General features: G+C 34.4%; 3 protein-coding genes across 4 annotated transcripts in view; 1 reads left to right on the top strand and 2 right to left on the bottom strand.

Moving 5' to 3' along the window:
* Window positions 1-4476, bottom strand: part of LOC140667255 (uncharacterized) — a 43323-nt gene extending 38847 nt beyond the window's left edge. The window contains exon 1 of the mRNA XM_072895007.1: window positions 1299-4476. Within this exon, the coding sequence (XP_072751108.1) occupies window positions 1299-1497 (199 nt within the window). The 5' untranslated portion in view covers window positions 1498-4476. The remainder of the gene's footprint in view (window positions 1-1298) is intronic.
* The window catches only part of LOC140667263 (uncharacterized), a 63744-nt gene that overhangs the window by 32271 nt on the left and 6538 nt on the right, over window positions 1-24935 (top strand). The window lies entirely within an intron of this gene.
* On the bottom strand, window positions 14536-24041 carry LOC140666816 (U8-agatoxin-Ao1a). 2 transcript variants are annotated; one of them, XM_072894367.1, is made up of 3 exons: window positions 23776-24041; window positions 17382-17463; window positions 14536-16722 (listed from the first exon to the last, which is right to left on the bottom strand). In XM_072894367.1, exons 1-3 carry the CDS (start codon window positions 23858-23860, stop codon window positions 16560-16562), a joined length of 330 nt encoding a protein of 109 aa, XP_072750468.1. In that variant the 5' UTR covers window positions 23861-24041; the 3' UTR covers window positions 14536-16559. The 2 variants fall into 2 exon arrangements, with proteins under 2 accessions (XP_072750468.1, XP_072750469.1); XM_072894368.1 differs by having other exon boundaries at window positions 14536-16695; window positions 23776-24040.

The following is a 24935-nucleotide window of genomic DNA, read 5'->3' as shown; positions in this document are numbered from 1 at the left end:
CCAACGGTCAACGTTAATCCAATTCTCCTTCTCCCCTCCTTTTCCTTCTTTTATCATAGTAGTGTAACCATAGTCTATTAGGAGAGATGACAACTCTAAGTGGAACTTTTTAATTATTAGTATCAATATAACTTGAGCTCCTGTCGTGCATTATTATATACGCGTTTAATTAAAAATTAATTAAACGATATTCTCCTTTTTTCAGTGTCTTAGAAATCTTTCGTGAAGCGAATTGTGACAAAGATATATTGTGCATGTCGACACCGGTCGATCGCGAGTAAATTCATATATATATAAGACAACTGTGAGACAAGTCGCGCGCAACATGCGACCTTAATTAACAATCGACCTATCACGCTTGATTTAAAAACTCAACGATGCGATATCCGTCTTAATTTCATTAAGGGCCTCTCTAGTCTCATAGTATGAAAAATTGATGATTTTTATAAATTCTTTAAGAATATTAAAATATAGAAATTGATCTTTTTAGCATTTTATATGTGTTTTTATTTATGTTTAAACAGTACATCAAGTATTTTAAATCTTTGATGTTTAGCTTTTTTTGTACATTACAAGTTTGCGCGTAACGTATTAAAAAATGTAATATACTGCTTCTCGTGTAATTGTTTGAAATGAAAAAAAGAAAATTCCGTCAAGTTTTATTCTGTAGAATATTTTTGAGATGCTGAACTTGATTAGAATTAAAAAAATTAATATTTAATATTTTTTTAATTTTCAAGAAGGAAAAAATGTCAGTAAAGTTGAAATATTTAATTTAAAATAACGCTACCTTATTATTTTTCAATTGCTTCCAATGAAATTAGGTTCGGTAAAATATCCGAAAAAAATATCCTATGGAGTAAAACTAGACCAAAGTTTTTCATTTTTCATTTTAATTATATGAGCAGCAGTACGTCTCACCGTCAATTTATGCAGTTTTTAACACGACACGCGCAGAAACTCGTATTAAATGGAGAAAAAAAAAAAAGTTAAAAAATAATTTTAGCGATGTTTAAATATTACTGATGTAATAAACACATGTAGAACGTCAAAAAGATCAATTTCTAAAAACTCTTTGATAAATAAATTGTTAAAAAAAATGATGAATTTTTCATACTACTAGAGCAGACTTGGCCTTTAGAAATATTCTTTATCACGTGCGGAGTAAAAGAAAAAAACTTTGACAAAACAACAGTCGGGGATCCCGCGAAGAAGAATTCGCTTATTTACGAAATGACTCACGCGCAAGTACGGCCTTAATTGATAAAACCGATCACGCGCGTCAGCCAGTGACTCACCGTCAGGATTGGTGAAGTATCCCCAGGTGGGTGTCGCGGTGGCTGCCGATTGAACAACCAGGGCCACGACACTGAGGGCCAGGGCGCCGGCGGCGCCCCGCGCCGCGACGGCGCGCTTCTCGCTCCGATGCGGATCGGTAGTCGTCGTGGCAACCGCCCTCACACCACCCTGACGAGTGCTCGGAGAATCGGTTGCCATTCTTCATGCCGTTCGTATTCTCCGCGAACGTATTCCCGTCGATTCCGAGATCCTGCGATTCAGCTGTAGCCCGAGAGAACGATACTCTTCGTCGTAGACGATGGTCGTGCACGTGGATGATAAGTCGCGGAGGAACGATCCGCCCGAATGATAACAAGAGGCTTAGATCGATCACGTTTTATCACATGGATCGCCTCAACGATATCTAGATAATGTGCAATTTGTGTGAAGGTTGCGTGTAGACCGATGAGAGAGCTGTTTGGCGATCGTTTCTCACCTCCAAGGTATCAATTGATTACAGGCAGATTTAATTTCACCGGTGCTGGGCATGCATATGATGCGACCGGAAATTAAGCGCCCCGAGCTCGGTTAGATACTGCCGGAGGGTATCGATTTTCCCATTTAATGTCGGTCATTGCTCGTCGTTAAGAAACGAGAAATGTTTATCGATCTTTTTAATATTTCATTAATTTTCTTAATCACAAATTAATATACGATACATGTTCATATCCCGAGTATTCCGATAAATTTCACTAGATCAGCAATCGATCTTTTGTTTATATATATATATTATCGACCGCTCTTCTATAATATATCACTCCAACTGATTCATCGGTAGTTGTTGATGAAAAATGGATCGTTGGCGGAATTTGATCTCGTCTGTCGCGCGTCCTTGACTTCTAACCGGAAACTCTGGTGGTTCCGCGTACGGTGCCAACTGGTATCAGGTCGCGCTTTTAATCTTAAAGTCACGCGGTGTATCGTCGTCGTTGCGGTCGATAATCGAATCCCGTGTTAGCCGCGTAGTCGCGTACGCATGCATGCAATCGATAGCTGGTGCCGTGAGAGAGCGAAAGGAGCGGCGGAGGTGGTCATGGGAGTTGGGGGAGAGCAGAGGACGGGACGGATGCGGACAAGATGCAGCGGGGTGGAAGAGAATCGCGCGTGTCGGATTAAGCAAAATTCCACATTCCTTGGGTATGCGCGAGGTGCGTTGTCACTCGGTTTTTATTTTTTTCACGTACGCGGAAATCTTGGATGTACCCCAAATTTTTTTTTTCCCTCCCCCCCCCCAGAAAATTATGTGCTTATTTTATTTTATTTTTATTTTATTCAATTCTTAGATCTGTGTGCCGTATATTTTGGAGCGTTTCGATGCGTCGCAGATCTTTGTCTTTAAAAGCGCTTGATATGCATTTCTCTCTCTCTCTCTCTCTCTCTCTCTCTCTCTCTCTCTCTCTCTCTCTCTCTCTCTCTCTCTTTTCTTCTTTTTCTTTTTTCGTTATTTCAACCGGGACAACGCGCGCGCGCTTTTATCATCTGCATACGTATTATATCTTTCTCCCTCGAAAACCCTTCGCGAAGGCTATCGGTTCCCTTGGCAGCGGACTCCGCGGAACCGGTTTTTGCGACGTGCAAAGCAGCGCTGCTAAAAATAAGATATCTTCTTTCTCTGTCTTCCTTTCATCGCCCCTTTCCGTTGTCTTATCTCTCTCTCTCTCTATCTGTTTTGTTCATCCTTTCTCTTGCCCTTCTTCCGTTTGTCTCTCCTCTTTACTCTTCAATCCTCCTCGTTCGCGTTCCGCTTGGAACACTCCGTCTCGGTCGTTTCAAGGAACCTTCCGGTGGAGGGGACAGTGGCGTGCTAGATCGATCGTTGGTCGATTCCAACAATCACCGGTCAATCAACGGCCGGTTTTATTGTCAAATCGCGATGCTTTAAACGCGCATTCCTTCCCCTTTCCCTTTTTCTCTCTGTCTGTCTGTCTGTCTGTCTTCCTTCCTTCCTTCCTTCCTTCTTCGCTATCTCTGCCAGAGATGCGCAGAAAAAGGCGACGCGACTTTCTCTCTACATCGTCGCCGTCGTCGCCGTCGTCGAGCGGATTGGGATCGGCGGCGAACCTGTCTACCTATCCGTCGCGCCGCTCCTGGAGGTCACGCGTTGTCCGTTAGGTTGGATTGGCTGGTAGCCGTTTGCTATTCACCGAGTTGACTATAGTGCCGCTATAGTTATCGATCGCTCGCGGATACGCTCGCTTCATTTCGTGCCACGTCTCAGCCTCGAGGAGGAGTTTCGCAACGTTACACTCGCCTTCGTTCGATCGTCTATATATTTTCTATACGTTTGTTGGTACGCACTCGCCTTCTTTCGTCTCTCTTTCCCTCCGCTGGTTACACGCACTCTCGGCCACTGCGACAACGACCCTCGGTTTTCCCGCGTGCACTCTCTCGTCCCGAACACTTTCGCCCCGTGTGTCACCGTGTCACCGTGTATGTGGGTCGCGCGACGCCAGTCGTCGGCGCGCAGACATCGCTCACGCACTCGTCGATTTCGAAAGGGGCCCGCGTCAAGGAGAGACCGAGTTATCTTCTTCCGCGGGAACACCACTCTCGGACGCGCGTTCTTCGTGTAAAGACGAGCACGACGTACTGCTACTACTCGAGTACTCCGTTAGTCGGATCACCGTGACCACGACGTGTCCTCCGCGTACATACCTGTCTGTCTCTGTCCGTTTGACGCTCGTACGCGAGTAGTCATGCATAAAGGGAAAAAAAAAAAAAAAAAGAAAGAAAGAGAATCAGACGCGTATACACGCACACTCGCGAATGTTGCTATTCACTCGAAAGCGCACAGGAAGAGGTGCGCGGACGTAAAAAAAGAGAGAAAAAAAAAAAAACAAAAAACAAACAGAGAGAGATAGAGAGAAAGAGAAGAGCCTGTCGCGGAATGTGTTTGTACCTGCGTACAAACTGACCGATGTACACGCGCTCGCGCACGCACAACGCACGTACGTAATAACGAAGAGCGAAGAATACGGAGCGTGCGTGTGAATACTCGAACGGTGCGCGCGCGAGACGGGAAGGAAAATAGAGAGAGAGGGGAGACGCGCACGGGCGGAAAGATGACAGGAAAGAAAGAGAGGGACGGACGAAAACGTGTACGCGAGCCTGCGCGCTGCGCGACATACTGAGGCCCGATGCCGAGCGACGCGGCCGAGCTGCCCGGATCGCGCGCGTATTCTTTCTCTTTCTCTCTTTCTCTTCTCCTCTCCTCGTTGCGCCGCGCCGTCTCTCGCTCTCGCCCGTTCCCTCCCCTCTCCCCCCTCCTCTCTCTCTCTCTCTCTCTCGTTTCCCAAGCGCGCTTGTCATTATACTCTCCACTCATGATTTTGCGACTGGCTCGCTCGCACTCGCTTGCATTTCGCTTGCACTCTCTAGTCTCATCGCCACGCATCTTCGTCTCGTGAATGTGACTGGGCGGGATGAGGTGTAAAAGGTGGGTTCTTAGCAAGAGAGGTGAATAATAAAACATAAAAAGGGGGAAATAGTGTGAATCCGAATGACTGTCATTTTCATCTGTATATGACTGAATAAAGTGATAATTATTTGCACAGATAGCGAACTGTTGCAACGATGTATTCTTTTTCCGAAAAAGAAAACTCTGCATTTATTTCATAAATTTACATATATCTGTATTTATATTATTCGTGTTATTTCATACATCATTGTTAACATTAGCGATAAATTTTGAAATATTCCTTGTCGCCTCTTTCTGTCGACTTTTTAATCGATATGTAATATTAAATTAAAACACAGCCACACTCCAAATAAAAATATTCATCTTTTTATTAAAACTATATTATATGTATGTCTAATTCTATATTGCGTGTGATTTATTTATAAAATTGTATTTTGAAAGTTATATAATAAAGTTATAGATTAATCAATCAATTCCCTGCTTACACGACGCGATAAAATTATACATTACGTTAAAAGGAAATCCTGGTCTCTTGTAATACAATTAAAAACCGGTTCCTTGTTGCAGTGCACTTTTCTCTAAAATTTTATTTATCGAATTATGTATTATATAATCAATATATATATATATATATATATATTATACATATAGCTTAATTTTTTCAATTATGAATAATTATTTGAAGTTCCATCTCTTTTTATAGATATGTTGACAGTTATTTGGAATTAAATGGATTATCTTGATCAACTTTTATTTGCCATTGACAAAAATGATGTTCAGCCAAACGACTCGTTCGAGAATAGAACTGACATCAGCTAGCAATTTCTCAAGTACGGTTACTATAGAGCGTGGTAGGGCAGATTATTTCGTCGCGTTTTGCAATCGCATTAATGTTTAACCGTCGGTACGTTTATATGCATTTTTGCACGAACATGTTTCGCGTTTTATTTAATTAAGGTTAAAACGCGAGCGTCTTTGTTCCTCGACGCGTTACGGGAAGCGTACGCCGTTAAAATAGAACTAAGTGAGCAATTATGTTTTACGATATGTAATAAGTCGAAACTGACAACTTCCTGGCCGTGGAATCAATGAAAATAGAGGAATCTTTAATGCGCCGAGAAAATATAGTATATCGCGCAGAAAATATGTCGCAAACCGGCTCGATAACCGGTGTGTGCGCATTTCTCAAATTCCACACATCTCCGGTTTGATTGTAATTTTCAAAGCTTCCCTTGTACGAGGAATTTTTTTTTTTTTTATCCAATTAATATCGCATGTCTGCGTGCATGTAATACCAGATTTTTTTTTATCATTGGGACGGATTATTTTTATGACTGTAGAAGATAAAAAATGTTTTTATACTCGGACTTTATTCCCAAATACACAATAGTTAGTATGCAGACCGTCTGTACATATGTTTGTTTGTCGTAATAAAGTTTATTATTGCGCGCGTCGATGTTCCATTGCGCGGCAATTTAATCGCGTCATCCTACAGGACAATATATGCAAGTCGGTGCACAGTGCAATAAACCTACTTAAATTGCGAGGATTTCCGCTTTTATCCAGACAGTATTCCGTTCTTATATTTCCTTTCATATTTCCACTCATGTTTCGAGAAACAAAACTGTGAATTGTTAAAAAGCCTCGACGACTTTATTATGCGTCGCCAAGTCTATTAAGCGGATAAGCTTTAAAAGTATCCGGCTTTCAACTCTTCCCCGACTTTCACTTTTTGCACTTTTTAATTATAATTTATTAATGCTTAAATGTAAAATGATGATTTAACGTTACTGCTTAATCTCTTTTATCCATAAAATCGGTTGATGTAGAAGACTGATGTGCATCTTTTAGAGATATGATACGAGAGAGAAGCTCAAATCAAGTTAATGAATATAATTAAAATCTCGAATTATGTAAGTCATTTCTTAGACAGTAAACTCTTATAACATAAAACTCATTTTGTACAGGTTAATTATTTAATCTAACGATATCATGACAAGTGAAGGAGAATAAATTGTAATGTCTCGCGTGTTGTTTCTCTTATAACTCAACAACCGCTGAGAATAAAATAAACGAACAAGAATGATATAATCTCCATCAGACTTGGCAGCAGGACGCAAGAATGTAATCAACGTTCTATTGTTTCGCGGCTTTATTAACAGGGAAGTCATTGGTGTTTGATAACGTACGTAGGTATTTCTCCAATGGAAAATTCCAGAGTGCCGCAAGTAATTCAAATTAACAGCTTACGTATACAGAGTACACTGATGCAATTAGGGGCAGGAATGCGACAACAGCTATCCAAGGAATCGACGAGTGTGTATTCCTGTATCTAGATACAGTTTCATTCTAGATAAATCTATAAACCGCTTGATGATTCTCGGAAGCTATCGCGAATCGCGCTGTCTCCTCGTAATATGCGTTTAATTAATATAATCGCATCTATATTTAGCGCGTCATCGAAGGCGTGGCGGGATGCACTGTCATATCCCGCAATGAAATTATGATATCCGTAACGCTTTCGGAATAATAAACTTACGGCATATCCTATTGTTACGTTTAAGCGGGAGAACGTGCTTTATTCCGTTGTGCGTGATAAATTTGCCGAGTAAAAAAAGCGGTAAAACCGCAAGAGAGCGCGAATGGTCCGCGAATGTCGCGCGGACATCACGCATTCAGTCGGGATAAAGGACCGTAAAATTTGACGCGATGCTTTTTATTTAGTAAGCTGCGACCACACAGTCGCAGCTCGTACACTAATTACGAGGATTATCTCCACGCGTTCGAAGTAATTTTACCCTTACTAGTAAGTGTCACCTTAAAGAGAGATTTGCAGGCTCGTGCGCCATTAAATGTCGCGATTTAATTCCTTTCGCATAAACGTTGAATCATCAAAGAAGACGCACGAGATGGTATATAGTTTTTTTGTTGTAACAATTTCCAGCGTAAAAATTCTCCTCATTTTTTTCAAGCATATAGCTTTCATCGAAATGGGAAAACCCTGTTGTGGTATTCGTCTGATGTTTATAACGTGCACTGTAATGCGTTTGTCATAAAATTTCATAATAGCTCCTCTAACATTGTGAGTTAATAAACTTTAATTCGCACAATTGTTATATACGACATACGCGGACTAAACGAGTTTAATATTAATATCTCTTCTATATTTCTTCAATTTTTTTCTTCGACAGTAAAATTGATATAAAAAAAAAAAAAGTATTTATTGAAAATGGAAAATAAAATAATGGTTGAAGGTTATTAAGAATAAATTACGATTTTAATAAAATATGTACCTACACAAATAAATTTTTATTAAAAACTATGTATATACTATATCTGATTATAAAATGAATTGCTCAAACGTAATTGAACGGATGCTTTGTGCGCATCTCGTAAAACTTTATTAATCCTTGTCGTACACAAAGCACAAAGCGTTATATTCAAACATACAGGGGTTGGGAAGGGGGAGGGTTTCAGAATGTATATTCCTATCCTCTCGTGATGTACTTCCGGAAGTAGCTGCGATAATTCCACGTCCACTACCCACGATCTGTCAGGTATGTTTTATTGATGCATCTATATGTAGACAGCGTCAGATATATATTTTTCCATAATCGAGATCGGGCGGTCTTAAAATAGGACATGTCGTCAAACAAACGTATACTTATATATATATTATTTCTAAATTGGATTATAAGTCTCAATATAATTTACGGATTAATCAATCAATCTCTAAAAATGTAAGATTAATTTTTTAATGATTCTTAGCTGAATTATCCGAAACATATAACAATTTTATTGTCAAATTTCAAGGAAAGATGGAAGCATTTCATTAAGAATTAAACGTGACACTGTTATTTTGGAGAAACAATTGTATCTTTCTCATAAGATATCATGACCTAAATACGCATTATCTTTGTATCATGAGTAACATCTACTGTCACCGAGAGTTTCTAGTCTTCTCAAGCATGGCGATAAATGACGTCAAGACGTAGGTAGAGAGACACAACGTTCGTGTGTTTGCTTGTGGTCTGCTTTCAAGGTTACGAGTCGCATGCTCGCATAGTAATCCTACTTACGCAACGACGTGCCGAGACATTGGAGACCACGTAATATGCTTCAAAGATGTTAGCATACTGAATAAACAGAGCTGAGTAAACAGAGGGCTAGGCATCCTACTGTAAAAGTGTATGTTCGTATTGTAAATAACATGTGGTGCATGATGATATAAAAGATAGTACAATATTTTACATATGTCGTGCGTTCTTTTATGTCGAAACTTTGTGTATAGAACTTTTGTTATTCAAACTTGTATTATCCGAATGTCCTATTTTTATTCAATTATTTTATATAACTGTTATGAATGTATAACTATTACTTTGTAGATTTTTAAGGTAAATTATAGGATATGATAATCATACGGAAAAGAGATGGCCATAGGCTGTAATTTTTTCAATAATCGCTACATAGTACGTTTTTTTAGTCATTATTAAAGATAATCGATATTTACAGTAGTAATTTATGCGCATACATTATTCGAAATAACGATATTGTGAATCTTGTATCATCGTTTTACTTTCGATTACCTGCAAAGTTTTTCATTTGTCCACTAAAAACTGTTATAACGTCGAATAAATTACAGTTAAGCTATCGTAATCGACGTTAGAGTTATTATAAAGATATGTAAATTCTTACATGACCTATAATTTTGATTTTCGTTTTCACTATTTTTTTTATAAATATTATGGTCATCTTTTCCTTAAAAGTTGAGTAAGATGGCTAATGTTTATGTCGTACTATTTTGATAATATAAAATTTCTATGAAATATTTTTCTTTTAATTTCGATAATATTACGTAATTTAAGTTTAAGTGAAGATAATATGTCAAACACTATTAAAAAATAGCAAAAATAAAAGTATGTTTTTTGCATTTTAAAAAACTATGGCCATCATACCCGAGTTTACTCTATTCCTTCTAAAATATAAGTAACATTTATCATTATTTGCTTTATTATTCGAAAATTCGCTTAATTTATTTGCATGCTTATAACTTTTTAATTTGATTAATGGAAATTGAAATATTGTAATATAATCTTATGTGTATAAAATGATAGAGCACGAATGCTAAGATGTTTACTGTAAGGATTAAAGTGCTGGGACCAATCGGCTTACCGTTTCAATAAGTATATACAGGCCGCAAACATATTGGTCTTTGGGCAACCGTGATTTTATCTGCTTGTTCACCGATTTTATTATGTGCGTCTATCAGCACGCTTTCGACGATCGACCGTTACTCGCGTTACTATTAAAGCACACGTTGGATGGAAAACGATTCACTCGCTCTCGATCAGCGATAGCTGCTAGAGGTAATAAATAGATGCTTGGTGTTACGATACTGACAATGAAACAAAGAGTCGATCCAACACCGGGACAATAAAATGCTACAATAGCAATAATGACATAAAGAAAAGATAGTCTCTGTAACGAAATATGAGTCGTAATAAAATCCATTGAGAACTGTTTATTTGAAGAAACGAGATAAATTATTTAGAAAGAGAGAGAGAGAGAGAGAGAGAGAGAGAGAGAGAGAGAGAGAAATGAATTAAAAAATTTAATAAAAAGTTTTTTATTTCAGAAAACTTCAGCTTTCAAACTTTAATATAAAAAGATAATTTATATCTTCAATTTCATATTATTCAACATGAAACAAACACTTATTCCAACATTAAAATTAGTTGAATTTAATTGTAAATTAAAGTATTTATGTTTGATTCGATTAAGATTAAAAGCAGAGTAAAATTCTAACAGGATATATCATTAACGGGACATTATAATCAATCGCAGAATCAATTGTCCTGTCGTCCTCTTTCGGTTCTTTTTTATTTTCCTTCCGTGATCCCGTCTGCTTCTCCCTTACCTTAAAGATAGAAGCCGAAAAGCGCGGCCCCGCTTCACGAGCGTTCAGTTGAAGAGGTTCGTTGAACCATCTCGTGCAGAACGTGATCCACAGAGATTATGGTTCCTTCCCCGATCGTGTCGTCGAACTCTCCGACCGAGTGATATTACGTCCTTTCGTAGTCCAACCGTGTCGTCCTCCTCTCCTTTCACTCGGCATTTATTTCGTAATCAGAGATATATACGATTCTTTTTTACTTAAGACATTCGTCTTAAATTTTTGCAGCATTCTTCCGAATGAATCGTCACGTTGATAAAACGATTATTTATTACAAGATATGAAACAGAATGTTAATTAGCGATATGTTAAAAGAAAAGTTGAAAGTTGGAATTAAATACATATGATCGTACATATGATATATATTATTCTCCGTCTCTATCTAAATAGGAAAATGAAAATTACGTCAGAGAACTCTTAAGATGTTAAGCAATATATGCATTTTGTTCAAATTGTAACATTTCATAGTCTAGAAAAACAAATTGACCTATACGTGTGCCTAATAGAATAGAGCAAACGTGCCGTGTTAGATATAAGAATTCATCGACGCTGTTATTGCATCACTGACATACACACGGATCATCTCTCATTAATGTTCATTACTGAAATTATTTATAATTTAGACGCCCCCGTTGAATAATCTCATTATGTAAAATGTTTTTGTTCGACCGTTTTAAATATGCGTGAATTAACACTAATTTGTTTTAATAATTTAATTAGCAATATTAATAACATGTAAACATAAAGTGCAAAGTTTCTACTTGAAAATTAAAATGTACAGAGCAAGCATATATTAACATTTACGTCCGCTTTTATTAGTCTCGTTTTCTCTCTCTCTCTCTCTCTCTCTCTCTCTCTCTCTCTCTCTCTCTCTCTTTCTCTCTCATATTGCGTTATTTTATATTAATATAGGCATACAAATATGATATTTTCATATGATATGGATATTTTTATTTAAAAAATATATATTTAATAAAAGTAAATCAAAGTAATAAATGTAATGTAATGGCAAACCTTACATAAAAGAGATGTATTAAAGAGATAATCAGATGTTTATTTTTGATGTTTATAGTTGACTTGATTTATATGATCATTTATCCTTAAGTAACTGTCAAATCTTGTAAAAAAGAAACGAATAGACTTTTCCGAAACATAGATATATTACGCTATTATTCTTTATATATCGGCATTTTACGTCGATAGAATAAAAGTAGTTTGTCTTATTAATCCGATTTTGTTCCAATTTCGTCCGCAAATATATTTTCAGAGAACATATATCTTGACATTTCTAGGGAAACGATTGAGCGATGAATCAATAGATACGAGACAAAATATTTGAAGAGTATATATGTCCAGAACACCCGTTGCATTACCACGAAGAGATTATTTACGACACAGAGTCGACTCGGACCGAGGACGTGGGTCATCGAGGTTTCGCGAGGGTTAACTCGTTTAACCTTTCCTCTTTTCCCTCCCGCACAAGAAATCGGGATCGAGATCGTGGCTTTACAGATGTGTGTACCTAGATTAGTAAGACCTTTGATCGACTATCGTTCGTCATCCCTTTTAGTTCTTCCGTCTTAAAGCGGTATCGTGAAGATTAAACGCAGCGTGCGAAACGAACAAAATACGAGTAGCAAGAAATATAGTTATTAAATCCATTAATTAATGAAATTTTAAATAAATACGATTCAAGTACGATTCAATCAAAAACGCTTTTTACTTTTTTTTTATATAATTTGATTTTATTTCGATAAAGATTTTTATTTTTGTCCGCTAATGAAAATCACGTATAGAAAGATACGATAATATAAAAATAAAAGTTGAATTCCATTTTGTAAGTAAGATTGAATATCGTCACGACTGCATCGAATATGATTTTTCTAAAATAAATTCGGTATTAAAAATTAAAGAGCTATTATACTAACCATTAATTTTTATGTTTGTCAAAACTGAACAGAATAGGAGATTTTGCAAAAATACGATTCAAATAAAAAAACGCGTTTTACCTTTTTTATATAATTTGATTTTATTTCGATCAAAATTTTTACTTTTGTCCGCTAATGAAAATCACTTACGTATAGAAAGATACGATAATATATAAATAAAAATTGAATTCCATTACACTAAGTAAGATCGAATATCGTCACGACTGCATCGAAAATGATTTTTCTAAAATAAATTCGGTATTAAAAATCAAAGAGCTATTATACTAACCATTAATTTTTATGTTTGTCAAAACCGAACAGAATAGGAAATTTTGCAAAAATACGATTCAAGTAAAAAAACGCTTTTTACTTTTTTTTATATAATTTGATTTTATTTCGATCAAAATTTTTATTTGTGTCCACTAGTGAAAATCATTTATGTATAGAAAGATACGATAATATAAAAATAAAAGTTGAATTCCATTTTGTAAGTAAGATTGAATATCGTCACGACTGCATCGAATATGATTTTTTTAAAATAAATTCGGTATTAAAAATTAAAGAGCTATTATACTAACAATTAATTTTTATGTTTGTCAAAACTGAACAAAATAGGAGATTTTGCAAAAATACGATTCGAATAAAAAAACGCGTTTTACTTTTTTTTATATAATTTGATTTTATTTCGATCAAAATTTTTATTTGTGTCCACTAATGAAAATCATTTACGTATAGAAAGATACGATAATATGTAAATAAAAATCGAATTCCATTACACTAAGTAAGATCGAATATCGTCACGACTGCATCGAAAATGATTTTTCTAAAATAAGCTTGGTGTTAAAAATCAAAGAGCTATTATACTAACCATTAATTTTCATTTTTGTCAAAACTGAACAGAATAGGAGATGTCTATTGTACGCCCACGACATGTAGCCCTAGGCATCGCGCGTATTATTCTCTATGAGACTCTAGATGCTAGAGGCAAAGCGGAAAATAACGTAATTTGTTTCAGTATGGCTGCATCAATAACTCTTCGTGTCTCTATAAGTTATTAAATTCCCACTAACGCAATCAACTTCAGAAAGCAAAATAAAAACGTTGTCGTTACATTTTATACAGAATCAGTTTCAATCTGGAGTTTCGCCAATATTGACAATTAGAGATGCGCTAAAAAATCTAATAAACCTTTTTAAAACGCTCGGAGAACTAAACTATGTGTATTTTTAAAAATCAGCGACACATAAGTATAATGAATTATGCGAGAAATAAGATGATAAGAATCATTGATTGGTATTAGATTTATAACTAATCGCAAAATTGATTTCCTGCGAATTATATTCTCCAATTAGATTTAAATTACGACAGGAACTAGGAAGATTACATGCATATAATTTGCTGGGTAATGCTTCATCTCAAGAAAATCACGTTACGAGTTAAATCATACGTCACGATCCAGTTACTTGACCCTGTAGGTCTAGCATGACGTCACTTTAGTGACCTGGCGAGGAAGAGGTCATCGTTATTTCGAAGAGTCTCAATTAGTTCAGCAGATGCAAAAAAAGGAGAATCTTACATTTATATTCTTTTTATATTATGTTCTTTTTCTTTTACACATTTACTTGCTTCATGGCCAAGCTTAAATACTTTTATCGCGTTGATTGCTTTACTCTTGTAATTAAATCGGGAAAGGTATTAATTTGTCTACTTACCAGGTTGAAATGAATTATACTCATTCCGAGAAAGCTTCGAAATGAAAGTAAATGGTAAATTACTCGCACAAAACAAAAAGAGAGTACTCATTGTACATACATAATATATATTATATTTTCATGAAATATATATATATGTATATACATATATATATATCTCAGTATACGTGTACATCCACCTTCGGGTACAATGCATAACATTTATTATTGTAGTAATTATACTTTATAATTCGTATGCATACAGTAGTAGTAGTAGTAGTAGTAGTACAGTAGTAGTAATGTGTTTAAAGTTCAAGAGGCGGTACAGAGAAAATGTAGATTGCATGTCGTCTGTATCTACATGTATATATATATATATATGTATATATACCGTCAAGGTATGCTTTTAAATAAATCGCCGTCATTTTAGACACATATACATATAATTATCTCTCTGTTGAGATGAGACTATACAATAATAATTTCACGTCCTCTTGATCGTCATTTTCGTAACTTGACCGGAAGAAATATCTCTCCCGTTACAATCGAATCTTAATTTTTCTATCGATTATTCGCAACCATTCTCGATGGAGTGGCGATTAAGGAACACCAACGGTCTGATTGGCGAAAGTGGCCGGAGAGATATCTCCAATCAGAGGGCAGTAATTCCCATAATTTTATATATCGCGATACCTCTTTGCTAAATGTTTTTTTTTTCCCAATTTTTCCCTCCGTCCAGAAAGATTGCGAAGTTCCGTAGATATGAGAGAATCTTGTTCGATTCGCCATGAAGAGTTACAATTCTCTAATGTTGAAATTTTCCGTAGAATTTATTATTCGTAACGGGAGAGTCGAGCGTATATAGATTTTCTGTAGATAAACTCTTGAAGGTCCGAAAAGATCGTCGAAAAGGAGCAGCAAGAATCGAGAGAACCTGGTTACGTTGACAATTTTATAAATACATTAATATAGATACGTTAACTCGAATATATTTTTTTTTCAACGCTTTATTTATATATCGTTAAATTGAAATTTATATATTTTTTTAACAATAAGTTAATCCGAGTAGTAGGGGAGGATTTGAAATGACAAAAGCTCTTTTTTTCAATCAAAAATGTTTGAAGGAAAAAAATTTTTGCCACGAAGTATATAAATGCAATTTACAATTTTATTACATTTATATATATTTTACGTAATTTCGGAATTTATCCAAAAATTTTGGATAGCGACATTCGTGAGATTAATTATTTCAAAATTTATTTTACTAGTAGTAAACGATAGAGTTTGAAAGCATAGATAAAATATTCACATGAATGTATTCTTTGTGCGTCTTATTCGAAAAATTTGATCAGAACTGATTACAGCTGAAGGAATGTTTGGTTCTTTGAGTGCAATAGGAATTCGTCATTTTCTGCTCCGATTCGACGATGACTTTTGTTGATGAAACGATGAAAAATCCAAGCAAAGCAGGAATTTACGGAAGAGAATCGTTGATAAAATAAACAGTGATCACGATAAAAAAGGAAATATAACACCCTTAAGAGTAAACCGTCATTAATAATATCGTCATATAATAATTCTCACGAGAATCGCGATCTTCGATAAAGATCGATTGCACCACAGTTGGCCATTGGCGAATTAATTATATTTTTCGCATTATCGACACTGTAATTAGAGTTACGATCTAGAAGGAGAAAATCGTTAAGCATAATTAAATGATTGGCGCAATCAGTTTTCAGATATCGAATATCGCGAGAGAGGTAGATTCAGGGAGCTGGCACTAGAGATATCGCAGAAAAACATGCAAAGAGTTCTCGAGAGTAATGTATTCCAAATTAATCGTATATATTATCGCGACTAAAAAGTATCTAAAAAACATGAACGAAAAACTGTTTCAAGCGTATCATCGAGGCCTTCATTCTAGTCGAGAATGTAAATTGATATAAGCAATGTTGAAGACGTTAGAGAGAATTATTCCCACAGGACAGATACATGTATATCGGGTGGGGGTTAAATAGTACGGGAGGAACGTCCGAGTGTGCTCGAGGAGAAAGAGGATATCATTGTCGGGATAATCTCCCGCGCAAAAAAAAGAAAGGAAAAAAAAAGAGAGAGAGAGAGAGAGAGAGAAAATGAAACAGGAAACGCGAGACACGCGTAGGAAGATTCAGAATGGCGGGAGAAAAAAAGGAATCGGTAGGGGAGGGGAGAGGGAGAGGGAAGGAGATAGCTTAGCCCCACTTCTGGAAGAGACCCATCCGTTGACACTGGCAATTGGAGCCCCAGAGATTACAGCGGCAGCTGGAACTGTAGCAGCAGTCCTTCGGCCGGTGATCGCAGTTGCCACCGCGTCTTATGCAAGCCCGCCTAAACAAGTATATCAACGAGGTACGTCTACTCGAGATTAGGGGAATCGAGAGAATGCCTTTTCGAGACATCGAGACATCGAGAAAAAAAGGAGGCCGGGGAAATCGCAATGTCAGTCGCGGCACGTCCCACGCATTCACGCATACATACACACATACACGTATATACACGTGTGAATAACGCGACATGTACACGTGGACGCTGGAAAAATTTCTCTGGCGATCGCGCGAATAAAAAAATTTTTTCTCCAATTTCTATATATATATATATATATATATATGTTTTGCGCATTCCTTATTTATAACTCTCGACGTTAAAAGTATTGTAAAATTCATGCACCCATTTTCTTTTTTTCTTTTTTGTCATTCTTTAGAACTCTTGACGTTAAAATTTAGAACATTGTAAGATTCATGCACCCGTTGTATTTTTTTTATATATGTATACATATAATGAGGAACTCTTTTTCTCTATCTTTAAATGATAAATTATTTTGCAAGATTTTACGAGAAAAGAAATTTAATCTTTTTACACATGTATATCAGCGTCCGTGAAAAGCATGCAATTTCCGCAACAGTCAGCTGAAGGAAAAAACTATGGAAAGCGGGAAAGGGCTATGAAAGAAATCATGATGAAGGTCGTGAAGAGGAAAATAAAACCGGGATTGACAAGTAAGATAATCCACTCACTTTTGTACCCCTCGCATCAGATTCTCCAAAGCATTGTCTGTATAATCCGAGGAGTCGCCACCTTGGAAATCTCCTACGTCTTCTGTAAAAGTAAAACGATCCATTTTATAATACGATCTACATATAAATTTTATTCTGATCTGTTTTGTCAATTAATTAGAAAAAAAGGAGTAATTATTTTTTTACGTGGGCGTGACAGCATGAATTCTCATGGATTGCCAAAGGATGCGAGTATCATATATCGTAAATTTCTTGTGGATGGCAAATAAAACTCAAGCACGCGAGCGTAGATTCAAAGAATATATCAATAAGAAATTACGAATCTCAATCCGAAAGTTTAAAGGACATATCTTTGCCACAAAGAATAAAAATAGAAAAACATATATTCTTCCTTTATGCATTCTATAAAAACAATATCAACGAAGACATCGCGATCTCGCAACTTTGTTTCTTTTAACTCGATGCGCGATTGAGTAAATACTTTGCCTTCGTCTTTTGATGAAGATAAATTTGTCTTATCGGACAAAATAGTCAGTATCTAGAAACGTGACAAAATTAAAAATGAAATCTGCAGACGTGCTTTATGAATCGAAACGAATGGGAAGTATTAAGCGAAATTATGCAGTATATGTCACAGATTCAACAAAGAATATTTTTATTGTACAAATTTATTTTAAAAGACATCTTTCTTTAATATAATAACTATATTTCTCCAAAATATCGAGAGTTATTTAATCACGAAAAATACACGAAAAATAAATTTTTATCCCTCCCTCATACGTATTCTTTGTACTTTCTGATAAAAACAACAAAGACTGAAAATATTCTCGTTATATAAAATATTGAACTAATTGCATAAAATGCACGATAATCAAGGGAATCATATTTGACATCTTTATTATTCCGTTTTTATTACTGTGCGATTTTATTTGTACAGTCTCGCCTAAAAGAACATTATGTGTATAATATAATCTATTAAGATTATTGCAGCAAATCTCGTTATATGTGGAATTTTTACGAAAAGATCCTTTCTATGAAAAAGTGAAAGAGAAGCAAATAAAACGAAATATAATCCTTTTGAAAAACTTTATTTCCCTCTTTTCACCGATAAAAATTATAACATTATATTATACTTATTCATTGCAAACTCGTCTTTTATTCTTTAAGAGAAAATTGAAAATTTACATAAGTAATGAATAGTAAAATAAAAAAAAAATGAAAAAGGAGAGTATGTTAATATATATATATATATAAAACATATATAAAATCTAAATTACAAAATATATAAAAATTATTTTTGCTAAAAATAATTTTGCATATACATATTATATATCTTTATACATATTTATTCTTATTTTATATGAATTTTAGTTTGCCTTGTATAATATTAGCTCTTCTTTTATTAAATTTCCCTCTTTCTCCTGCAGCTATATTTCATATTAGAAATATTTAACAATAAGATATTTTTCGCCTTTGGATGTTTTCTGAACTTTTACTCGTGCCTTGTGACACAATATAAATGCAGCGAAATGATTATTATGATCGTATTATCGGGTCGCACGGTCGTCGCGTGGCAAAAGAGAAGAAAGAACGGAAATTGGGTAAAAAATGATAAGCGATCGACTGTGAGCTTATTAATTGTAGTAAAATAATCGTGATGAGAGTAACTTTATCGAATTTTGCGACGATCCGTTGTCGTTTTTCTTCCATTCTCTCTCTCGCTCTCGCTCTCTCTTCTGTCTTTTTTAAAGAATTTTTTTTCTCACGTCGACATTCCCGTCAGCGAGCTACGGGATTAAGATATTAATCTAAAGACTACTTTTTTCTTTTTCTCTTTTTCATTGCTGTTCCATTTTCATCTCTTTTACGCGAATGCTCCCAATGGGATGCCGCCAATGTTTCAATATTTTTACCTCGTATTATGGCAAAAAAAAATCAAAAAATTCGTACTCGACAACAAGATTATCTTTTTAGCAGTTTTTAGAAAGAACTTTCAGTGAATACTAAAGTAAATATTATTTTCGCAATAACGACTGGCTTTGAAAACTAATATCAACTTTTATATTTTTTATTAAAATAACTTTTTGTGAAAAAAATTGTAAGAATTAAAAAATGTTTAACAAAAGACATGTCACTACTGTCCGGAACCGATTTGATTCTTTTTAAAATGTTGTTATATGTTGTTAAACATAAAAATTTAAGGGACACGTATTTTTTTATACGTGCGTAATCTCATATTTAAGGGGTAAAAAAACACCCCTTTGAAAAGAAATGGTATTTTCCTTTGGGGTCCAATATCGTCGAAACTATAAGAGATAGAAAAAAATTGTTAAATAAAAATTTGACGACTTTAAAAGTACTTTAATTTGGTGAAAAAAATAATAAAATTAAAAATAAAAACTTTTGGATAGTGGGGCTTTTTTGGAAAAAATTTTTTAATTTTAATAAAGATGATCTCTTCAAATCGTTAAACTTTTGTTTAACAATTTTTTTCTATCTCTTATATAAGTTTTGACGATATTCGACTCCAAAAGAAAATATCGTTTTTTTCAAAGGTGCTTTACCCTTTAAACATGAGATAGCGCACGTATAAAAAAATACGTGTCTCTTAGATTTTTACGTTTAACAACATATTTCAAGGAGAATCAAATCGGTTCCGGACAGTTGTGACATGTCCCTTGTAAGTTTATAAAATTTTGAGTTGTAAAAAAGATATCGTCATCGTCATTTATGTTAAATCATGCCATTGCAGGATTAAAATTAATATATAAAATTTCGTTATAATAAAATTTATGATAAAATTATATAAATTTGTCATGAATTGCACAAAATTCTTGCAACCGTTTTCTATAAAACATGCTTTTCTACTAAAGAACACGTCCTCGTATTTCTTGGCGGTTACTCCAGTCATATATTACTTTGTGGGTTTGCAAGATAATAAAATGTGACGAAACGACAGTAGAATAAATTTCATTTTATCGTTGGGAAAGAAAGATCGTATCTTTATCGTCGAGCAGGAGGAGCACATAACTTGTATTTGCGCTGAGGCACGTAGTAATCCAATTATTATACATCATTTCCAAGAGTCCACGGCTTGTTGACTTCAATATATAAAATATATAAAACCCAAGAGACACTTGGAACAATATCTGATTGTTAGCGTCAAATTGACGAGTAAAAATAGGAAATAAGAAATATTAAAATAACCGAAAGTAAAGTATCTAATAATATAAGAAATGAAGAAACGGAAAAATTTCCGTTTCCGGTTACGAGATATTGAAAAATCGATAAACAATTGTTGCGTCTTTAGACGGGAAGCCCCGAAAAGCAATCAAACTGATTGTAATTAAATCGCCGAGACCGATGTCCTGCCGGAAACTGATCACAGTTTTATTAACACTGATAGTTCTTACACAATCTTCATTATTTTCCACAATCTAAACGATTCGTTTTACTGATTGAAGCTAAAGCGATAAGAATAGTGCCTCGTTTAATTCATCGTCGATCAATAAATAAATAAACGAAATATTTATCTATCGCGACATAATCAAATTATATATTTAAATGTTCTAATAGACAAAAAAATCTATCTTTATCTTTTTTCAGATGTGTGCTATGTGTAATTACGCGACATGTAAAAATTAAGATGGACGATAAAGTAAAGGAAAAAAAAATATAATCGAAAAATTTTTCTACTAAATAGTGTTAAAAAAAAAAAAAATTAAAAGATTTGCGTAGCACACATTTTGATTTTTAGACGAAATGAAAAAGATTCTTTAATATTATAAATCAAAGCAAGCAGTAAGAGCTCGAATGTAACTGTGTAAATTTACGAGAATTATTTGAACAAGAACTAATAAGTTTATGCACTTACTTTGTCGGTCTACTTTAGACTTTAATGATTATTGATTGGCTCTTCTCTCCATTTTGTTTTCTCGCATTTCATCTTTTAAAGTAAATTTTTCAAGCGAAACAATCTTGAAATTAAATTTATTCTCTCCCTTTGCTTCTAATTTCCGTATTATGTAAATTACAATTAAATGATAATCACAAGTATAAAAGCAAATATTGCAGATTGCGTGTTACTTTTTGTCACATCGATGTTTTCAAATAAAAGCTAAACGTGGCGGCTTTGCTTTAACGCGTTTCCGTAATTCTATTCGTCCGATCATGCGTAGACTTGCGTCACTTGCACTATGTGCAATCCTGTTGAATTGAAGCAATCCGTCAGCTCTCGTGTCGAGAGTTTCTCTATAAAACAATCGTATTAAATGTTTCATTCTTGATTTCAGATACTTTTACGTGACTTTTAATAAGAAGTTTAACGATCTTCGTATTGTTGTAATAATGTTTCTTTTTGCGCGTTACTTAATTTATAACATTAACTATTATTTATAAATTATATCCCGATAAACGCAACACTTTTAGCTAATTATACTCTTAACGTGATTGTAAAAAAAAAAAAAAAAAAGTAACGAGTAACGGGTTACAAGTTTAAACGAATCTCGGGATACTGTAACGCAGACATGCTAAATATTAAAGTTTGTAAGTTTTAATATTTGCAAAGTTTCTGGTCGATTAATTTCAAAATGTTACATAAATTAGAATACCAATCAAAAAGTTTTCAATGCGGGTGCAACTTTTAAGAAGCTTGTATATTCTTGGAGAACTTATCAATAACTCCTTTTCATCGATGTAATTCAAGGATGAATTAATTTCGAAGAAGAGACAAACAATATCACTTTTATCGAGATGTATTGAACGAGATTTTACAGCAATCTCGAAACTAACAGTTTGGATTATTTGTCTGAATGAAACTTTCCAATAAAATGACGCCTTTTACTTAGAAAACTTTACTCAAATAAAGTTTCATCTTCATATTATTCTTTAGTGTCAAGAAATTTTAATTTAAGAATAACTTATATGCAAAATATGTTTCTGAACAAATTTTGTAGGAATTTTTTATAAACAATACATAATTGAAAAATAGATATGTTTAGAGCAAAAGTTTTATACACAAAAAATATAAAGAAAAATTTAACTTAGTTTTTTGTATTTGTTTTTAATATATTCCTTCAAAAGGGTTATATATACATACATATATAGTAAATTGTCACAAAAAGAATTATTTTCATTTAAAAAAATAAAAACGCACTGCAAAAACTAGTTTAGTCTCAATGTATTTATTTTCAATAGTTATAAGGTATCATTTTTATTATTTTTTTATGCAATATATAGACAGTGCCAACAATATTTATCAGAGAATTTTTCTTAAAAATATATTCGTTGATTGCCCACGCTTAATGTAAAAGTAAAAATCTAAAAGTAAATAAAAACATTTATGTAAAGATAAAAGATTAAAATAATATTCAAAAACTTGTATCAGTTACATCAAAGTCGCTAAACAAAAAATTAAACCAGCCAATTTTTTTACATTTTCACTTTATACACACACGGAGGTAATCTTTTTTATTCATTTTTTACATTTAGTACGCACTGTGGTAATCTTTTTTACATTTTTTACATTTAATGCAAATATAATCGAGTAATTGTTAATTGGAAACTTGTCAACTACTACTTGCAGAAAGATATTCATAGATTACAATTATATACAGAATGGATCGGGAAATGTATAATTGAAAAGAAGATAACATTATATATATATACATACATATTCCCTACAAAAATAAATTAAAAATCATATATCAATGTCTCGATAACTATTAATTACATAAATGTAAAAGTATAAGGTCTTATTTAGTAAAATAATTTATAATAATTAAAATAATTTAGAAAGACACGTATAGACTTTATTTGTTCAATACAGAGAACATGTTGTCTTTTTATATATATTTCACTAGTCACGATAAATCCGACAATATATGATACGTTAAATCGTTAGAAATTATTCAAATTATAAAGAAAAAAACAAATATATGATCAATATTCTATCTTTCAATATCAATTTTCTCGATAATAAAAGTTTGCATGAAAGAAACTTAATTTAACATTTTTAATTTATTTTTGTTCGCGAAATTACCACACCCTACTTTTTAGTTGCACTAAGTTTCTCGCCCTCTATAAGCTCCTTTTAAGTACTATTCTTGTTATATAACGTATGTAGCATACGCAAAAGGAAAATGTAGCAAGTGTACTTGCATCGCGTTATTCAATATATGAATATATAATTTTTTATCCGCATAATTCACGCAGAAATTAATCTGAATATATATAACCAGATAACGGAAACCTCTTTAAAACAATCATAAAGATATCTGAAAGAGACATGTTCTACATTTTTACGGCGTTTTTCCCTACATTCTTCCGACGTCTTCAGAAGAATTTATTCGTGATTAACGCGCTATTAAAGGAGAATCAGAGAATCGTAACTCACCCCCGTCGTCGAAGTAAGGACTAGCGAAGCCTCTGTCGGCCAGGACGACCAACAGAAGGGATAACCACAAAAACCAGGACCTCATTGCTTTATGATTTCGGCGGCTCGGGTTATGATATTGGCGCTCACGAAAATCCGTGAAAGAGGGGAAGATACGTAAAGCAAAGCTCCCGACGTTCCCGGTCGTCTTCTCCGTTCCAGGTAGGAATCTCACCGTTGGCTGATGGGCACCGGGTACTGGGGTGCGAATGAGGGTTTCACCACGATCGTGATGCTTATATAGACGCGGAGGGAGGCGTGGCGATGCGCCCCCACGAGAAGCGGAGTTCGAGCGGATCGCGGATCGCGCGCAAACTTCACCACCACGCGTGCTCTAGTGCGTCTGTTGTCTGATCCTGCGGTGCAGGAGCGTCCCCCGGATCAGGGGATGAGATCGTTTTCGTCTGTCATTCATCGCCACGTAAGCTCAGTAGACCTCATACCCCTCAAGAGGAGCAACTAGTTGCGAAGCAACTGGTACTTATATTCTCTCTATCTGTCCTTGTTTGTTTCCATCCCGACCTCGAAACCTTTAAAACTCTCTGAGGCTGTCTCTATAAAGGATCCAAATGTCAAATGTATGACAGTTGCAGGGCGAGATACACAATTTCGCGCACAAGGACACAAGGACAAAGTTGAGGAGCAATTACATATCGTAAAAAGGAGAAATAAGTCCGAGATATTCATTATATTATACGCTCAATTAATTACGTTATATCGATATTATGTAATACGTTTCAGTGATATAAATACGAATTATACCGTGACTCATATATATTTAATATACTATACTTCTCTCTAGGAAATTGTATGTTGCTTTCAAAGTTTTACTTTATCTTATATTCCTATTAGTTTCTCTTCTTAAAGCAACCTTTCGAAATTAAAAACACAGCGTAAATTCTAATGTTATTAAATCGAGAATTTGCACATGGTTAATAGCGTTTACAGAAGTAGTTTCTCTCGTTAAAAGAAAGTCGCATTTGATACATTTTCAATTATAAAACATGAACTCTTCTGCCATCTAAGTTATTAATATTAATTAAAAATTTAGGAAAATTAAATTAGGAAATTTATTATAATTATAATATATACTTACGTTTATTATATATACTTACGTTGAG

Source organism: Anoplolepis gracilipes, chromosome 6 (assembly GCF_047496725.1).
Source record: "Anoplolepis gracilipes chromosome 6, ASM4749672v1, whole genome shotgun sequence".
In the NCBI taxonomy this organism is placed as follows: domain Eukaryota; kingdom Metazoa; phylum Arthropoda; class Insecta; order Hymenoptera; family Formicidae; genus Anoplolepis; species Anoplolepis gracilipes.
The sequence above is the reverse complement of the archived record's forward strand: the minus strand, read 5'-3'. Positions and strand labels throughout refer to the sequence as shown.

Bases quoted from the DNA above. Each gene is read 5' to 3' on its own strand.
- LOC140666816 (XM_072894367.1), bottom strand. From the start codon at position 23,860: ATGAGGTCCTGGTTTTTGTGGTTATCCCTTCTGTTGGTCGTCCTGGCC. The intron at 17,464-23,775 runs GTGAGTTACGAT...TTACTTTTACAG, and splicing joins TCCTTACTTCGACGACGGGG to AAGACGTAGGAGATTTCCAA. The intron at 16,723-17,381 runs GTGAGTGGATTA...AATCTCGAGTAG, and splicing joins CTGATGCGAGGGGTACAAAA to ACGTACCTCGTTGATATACT.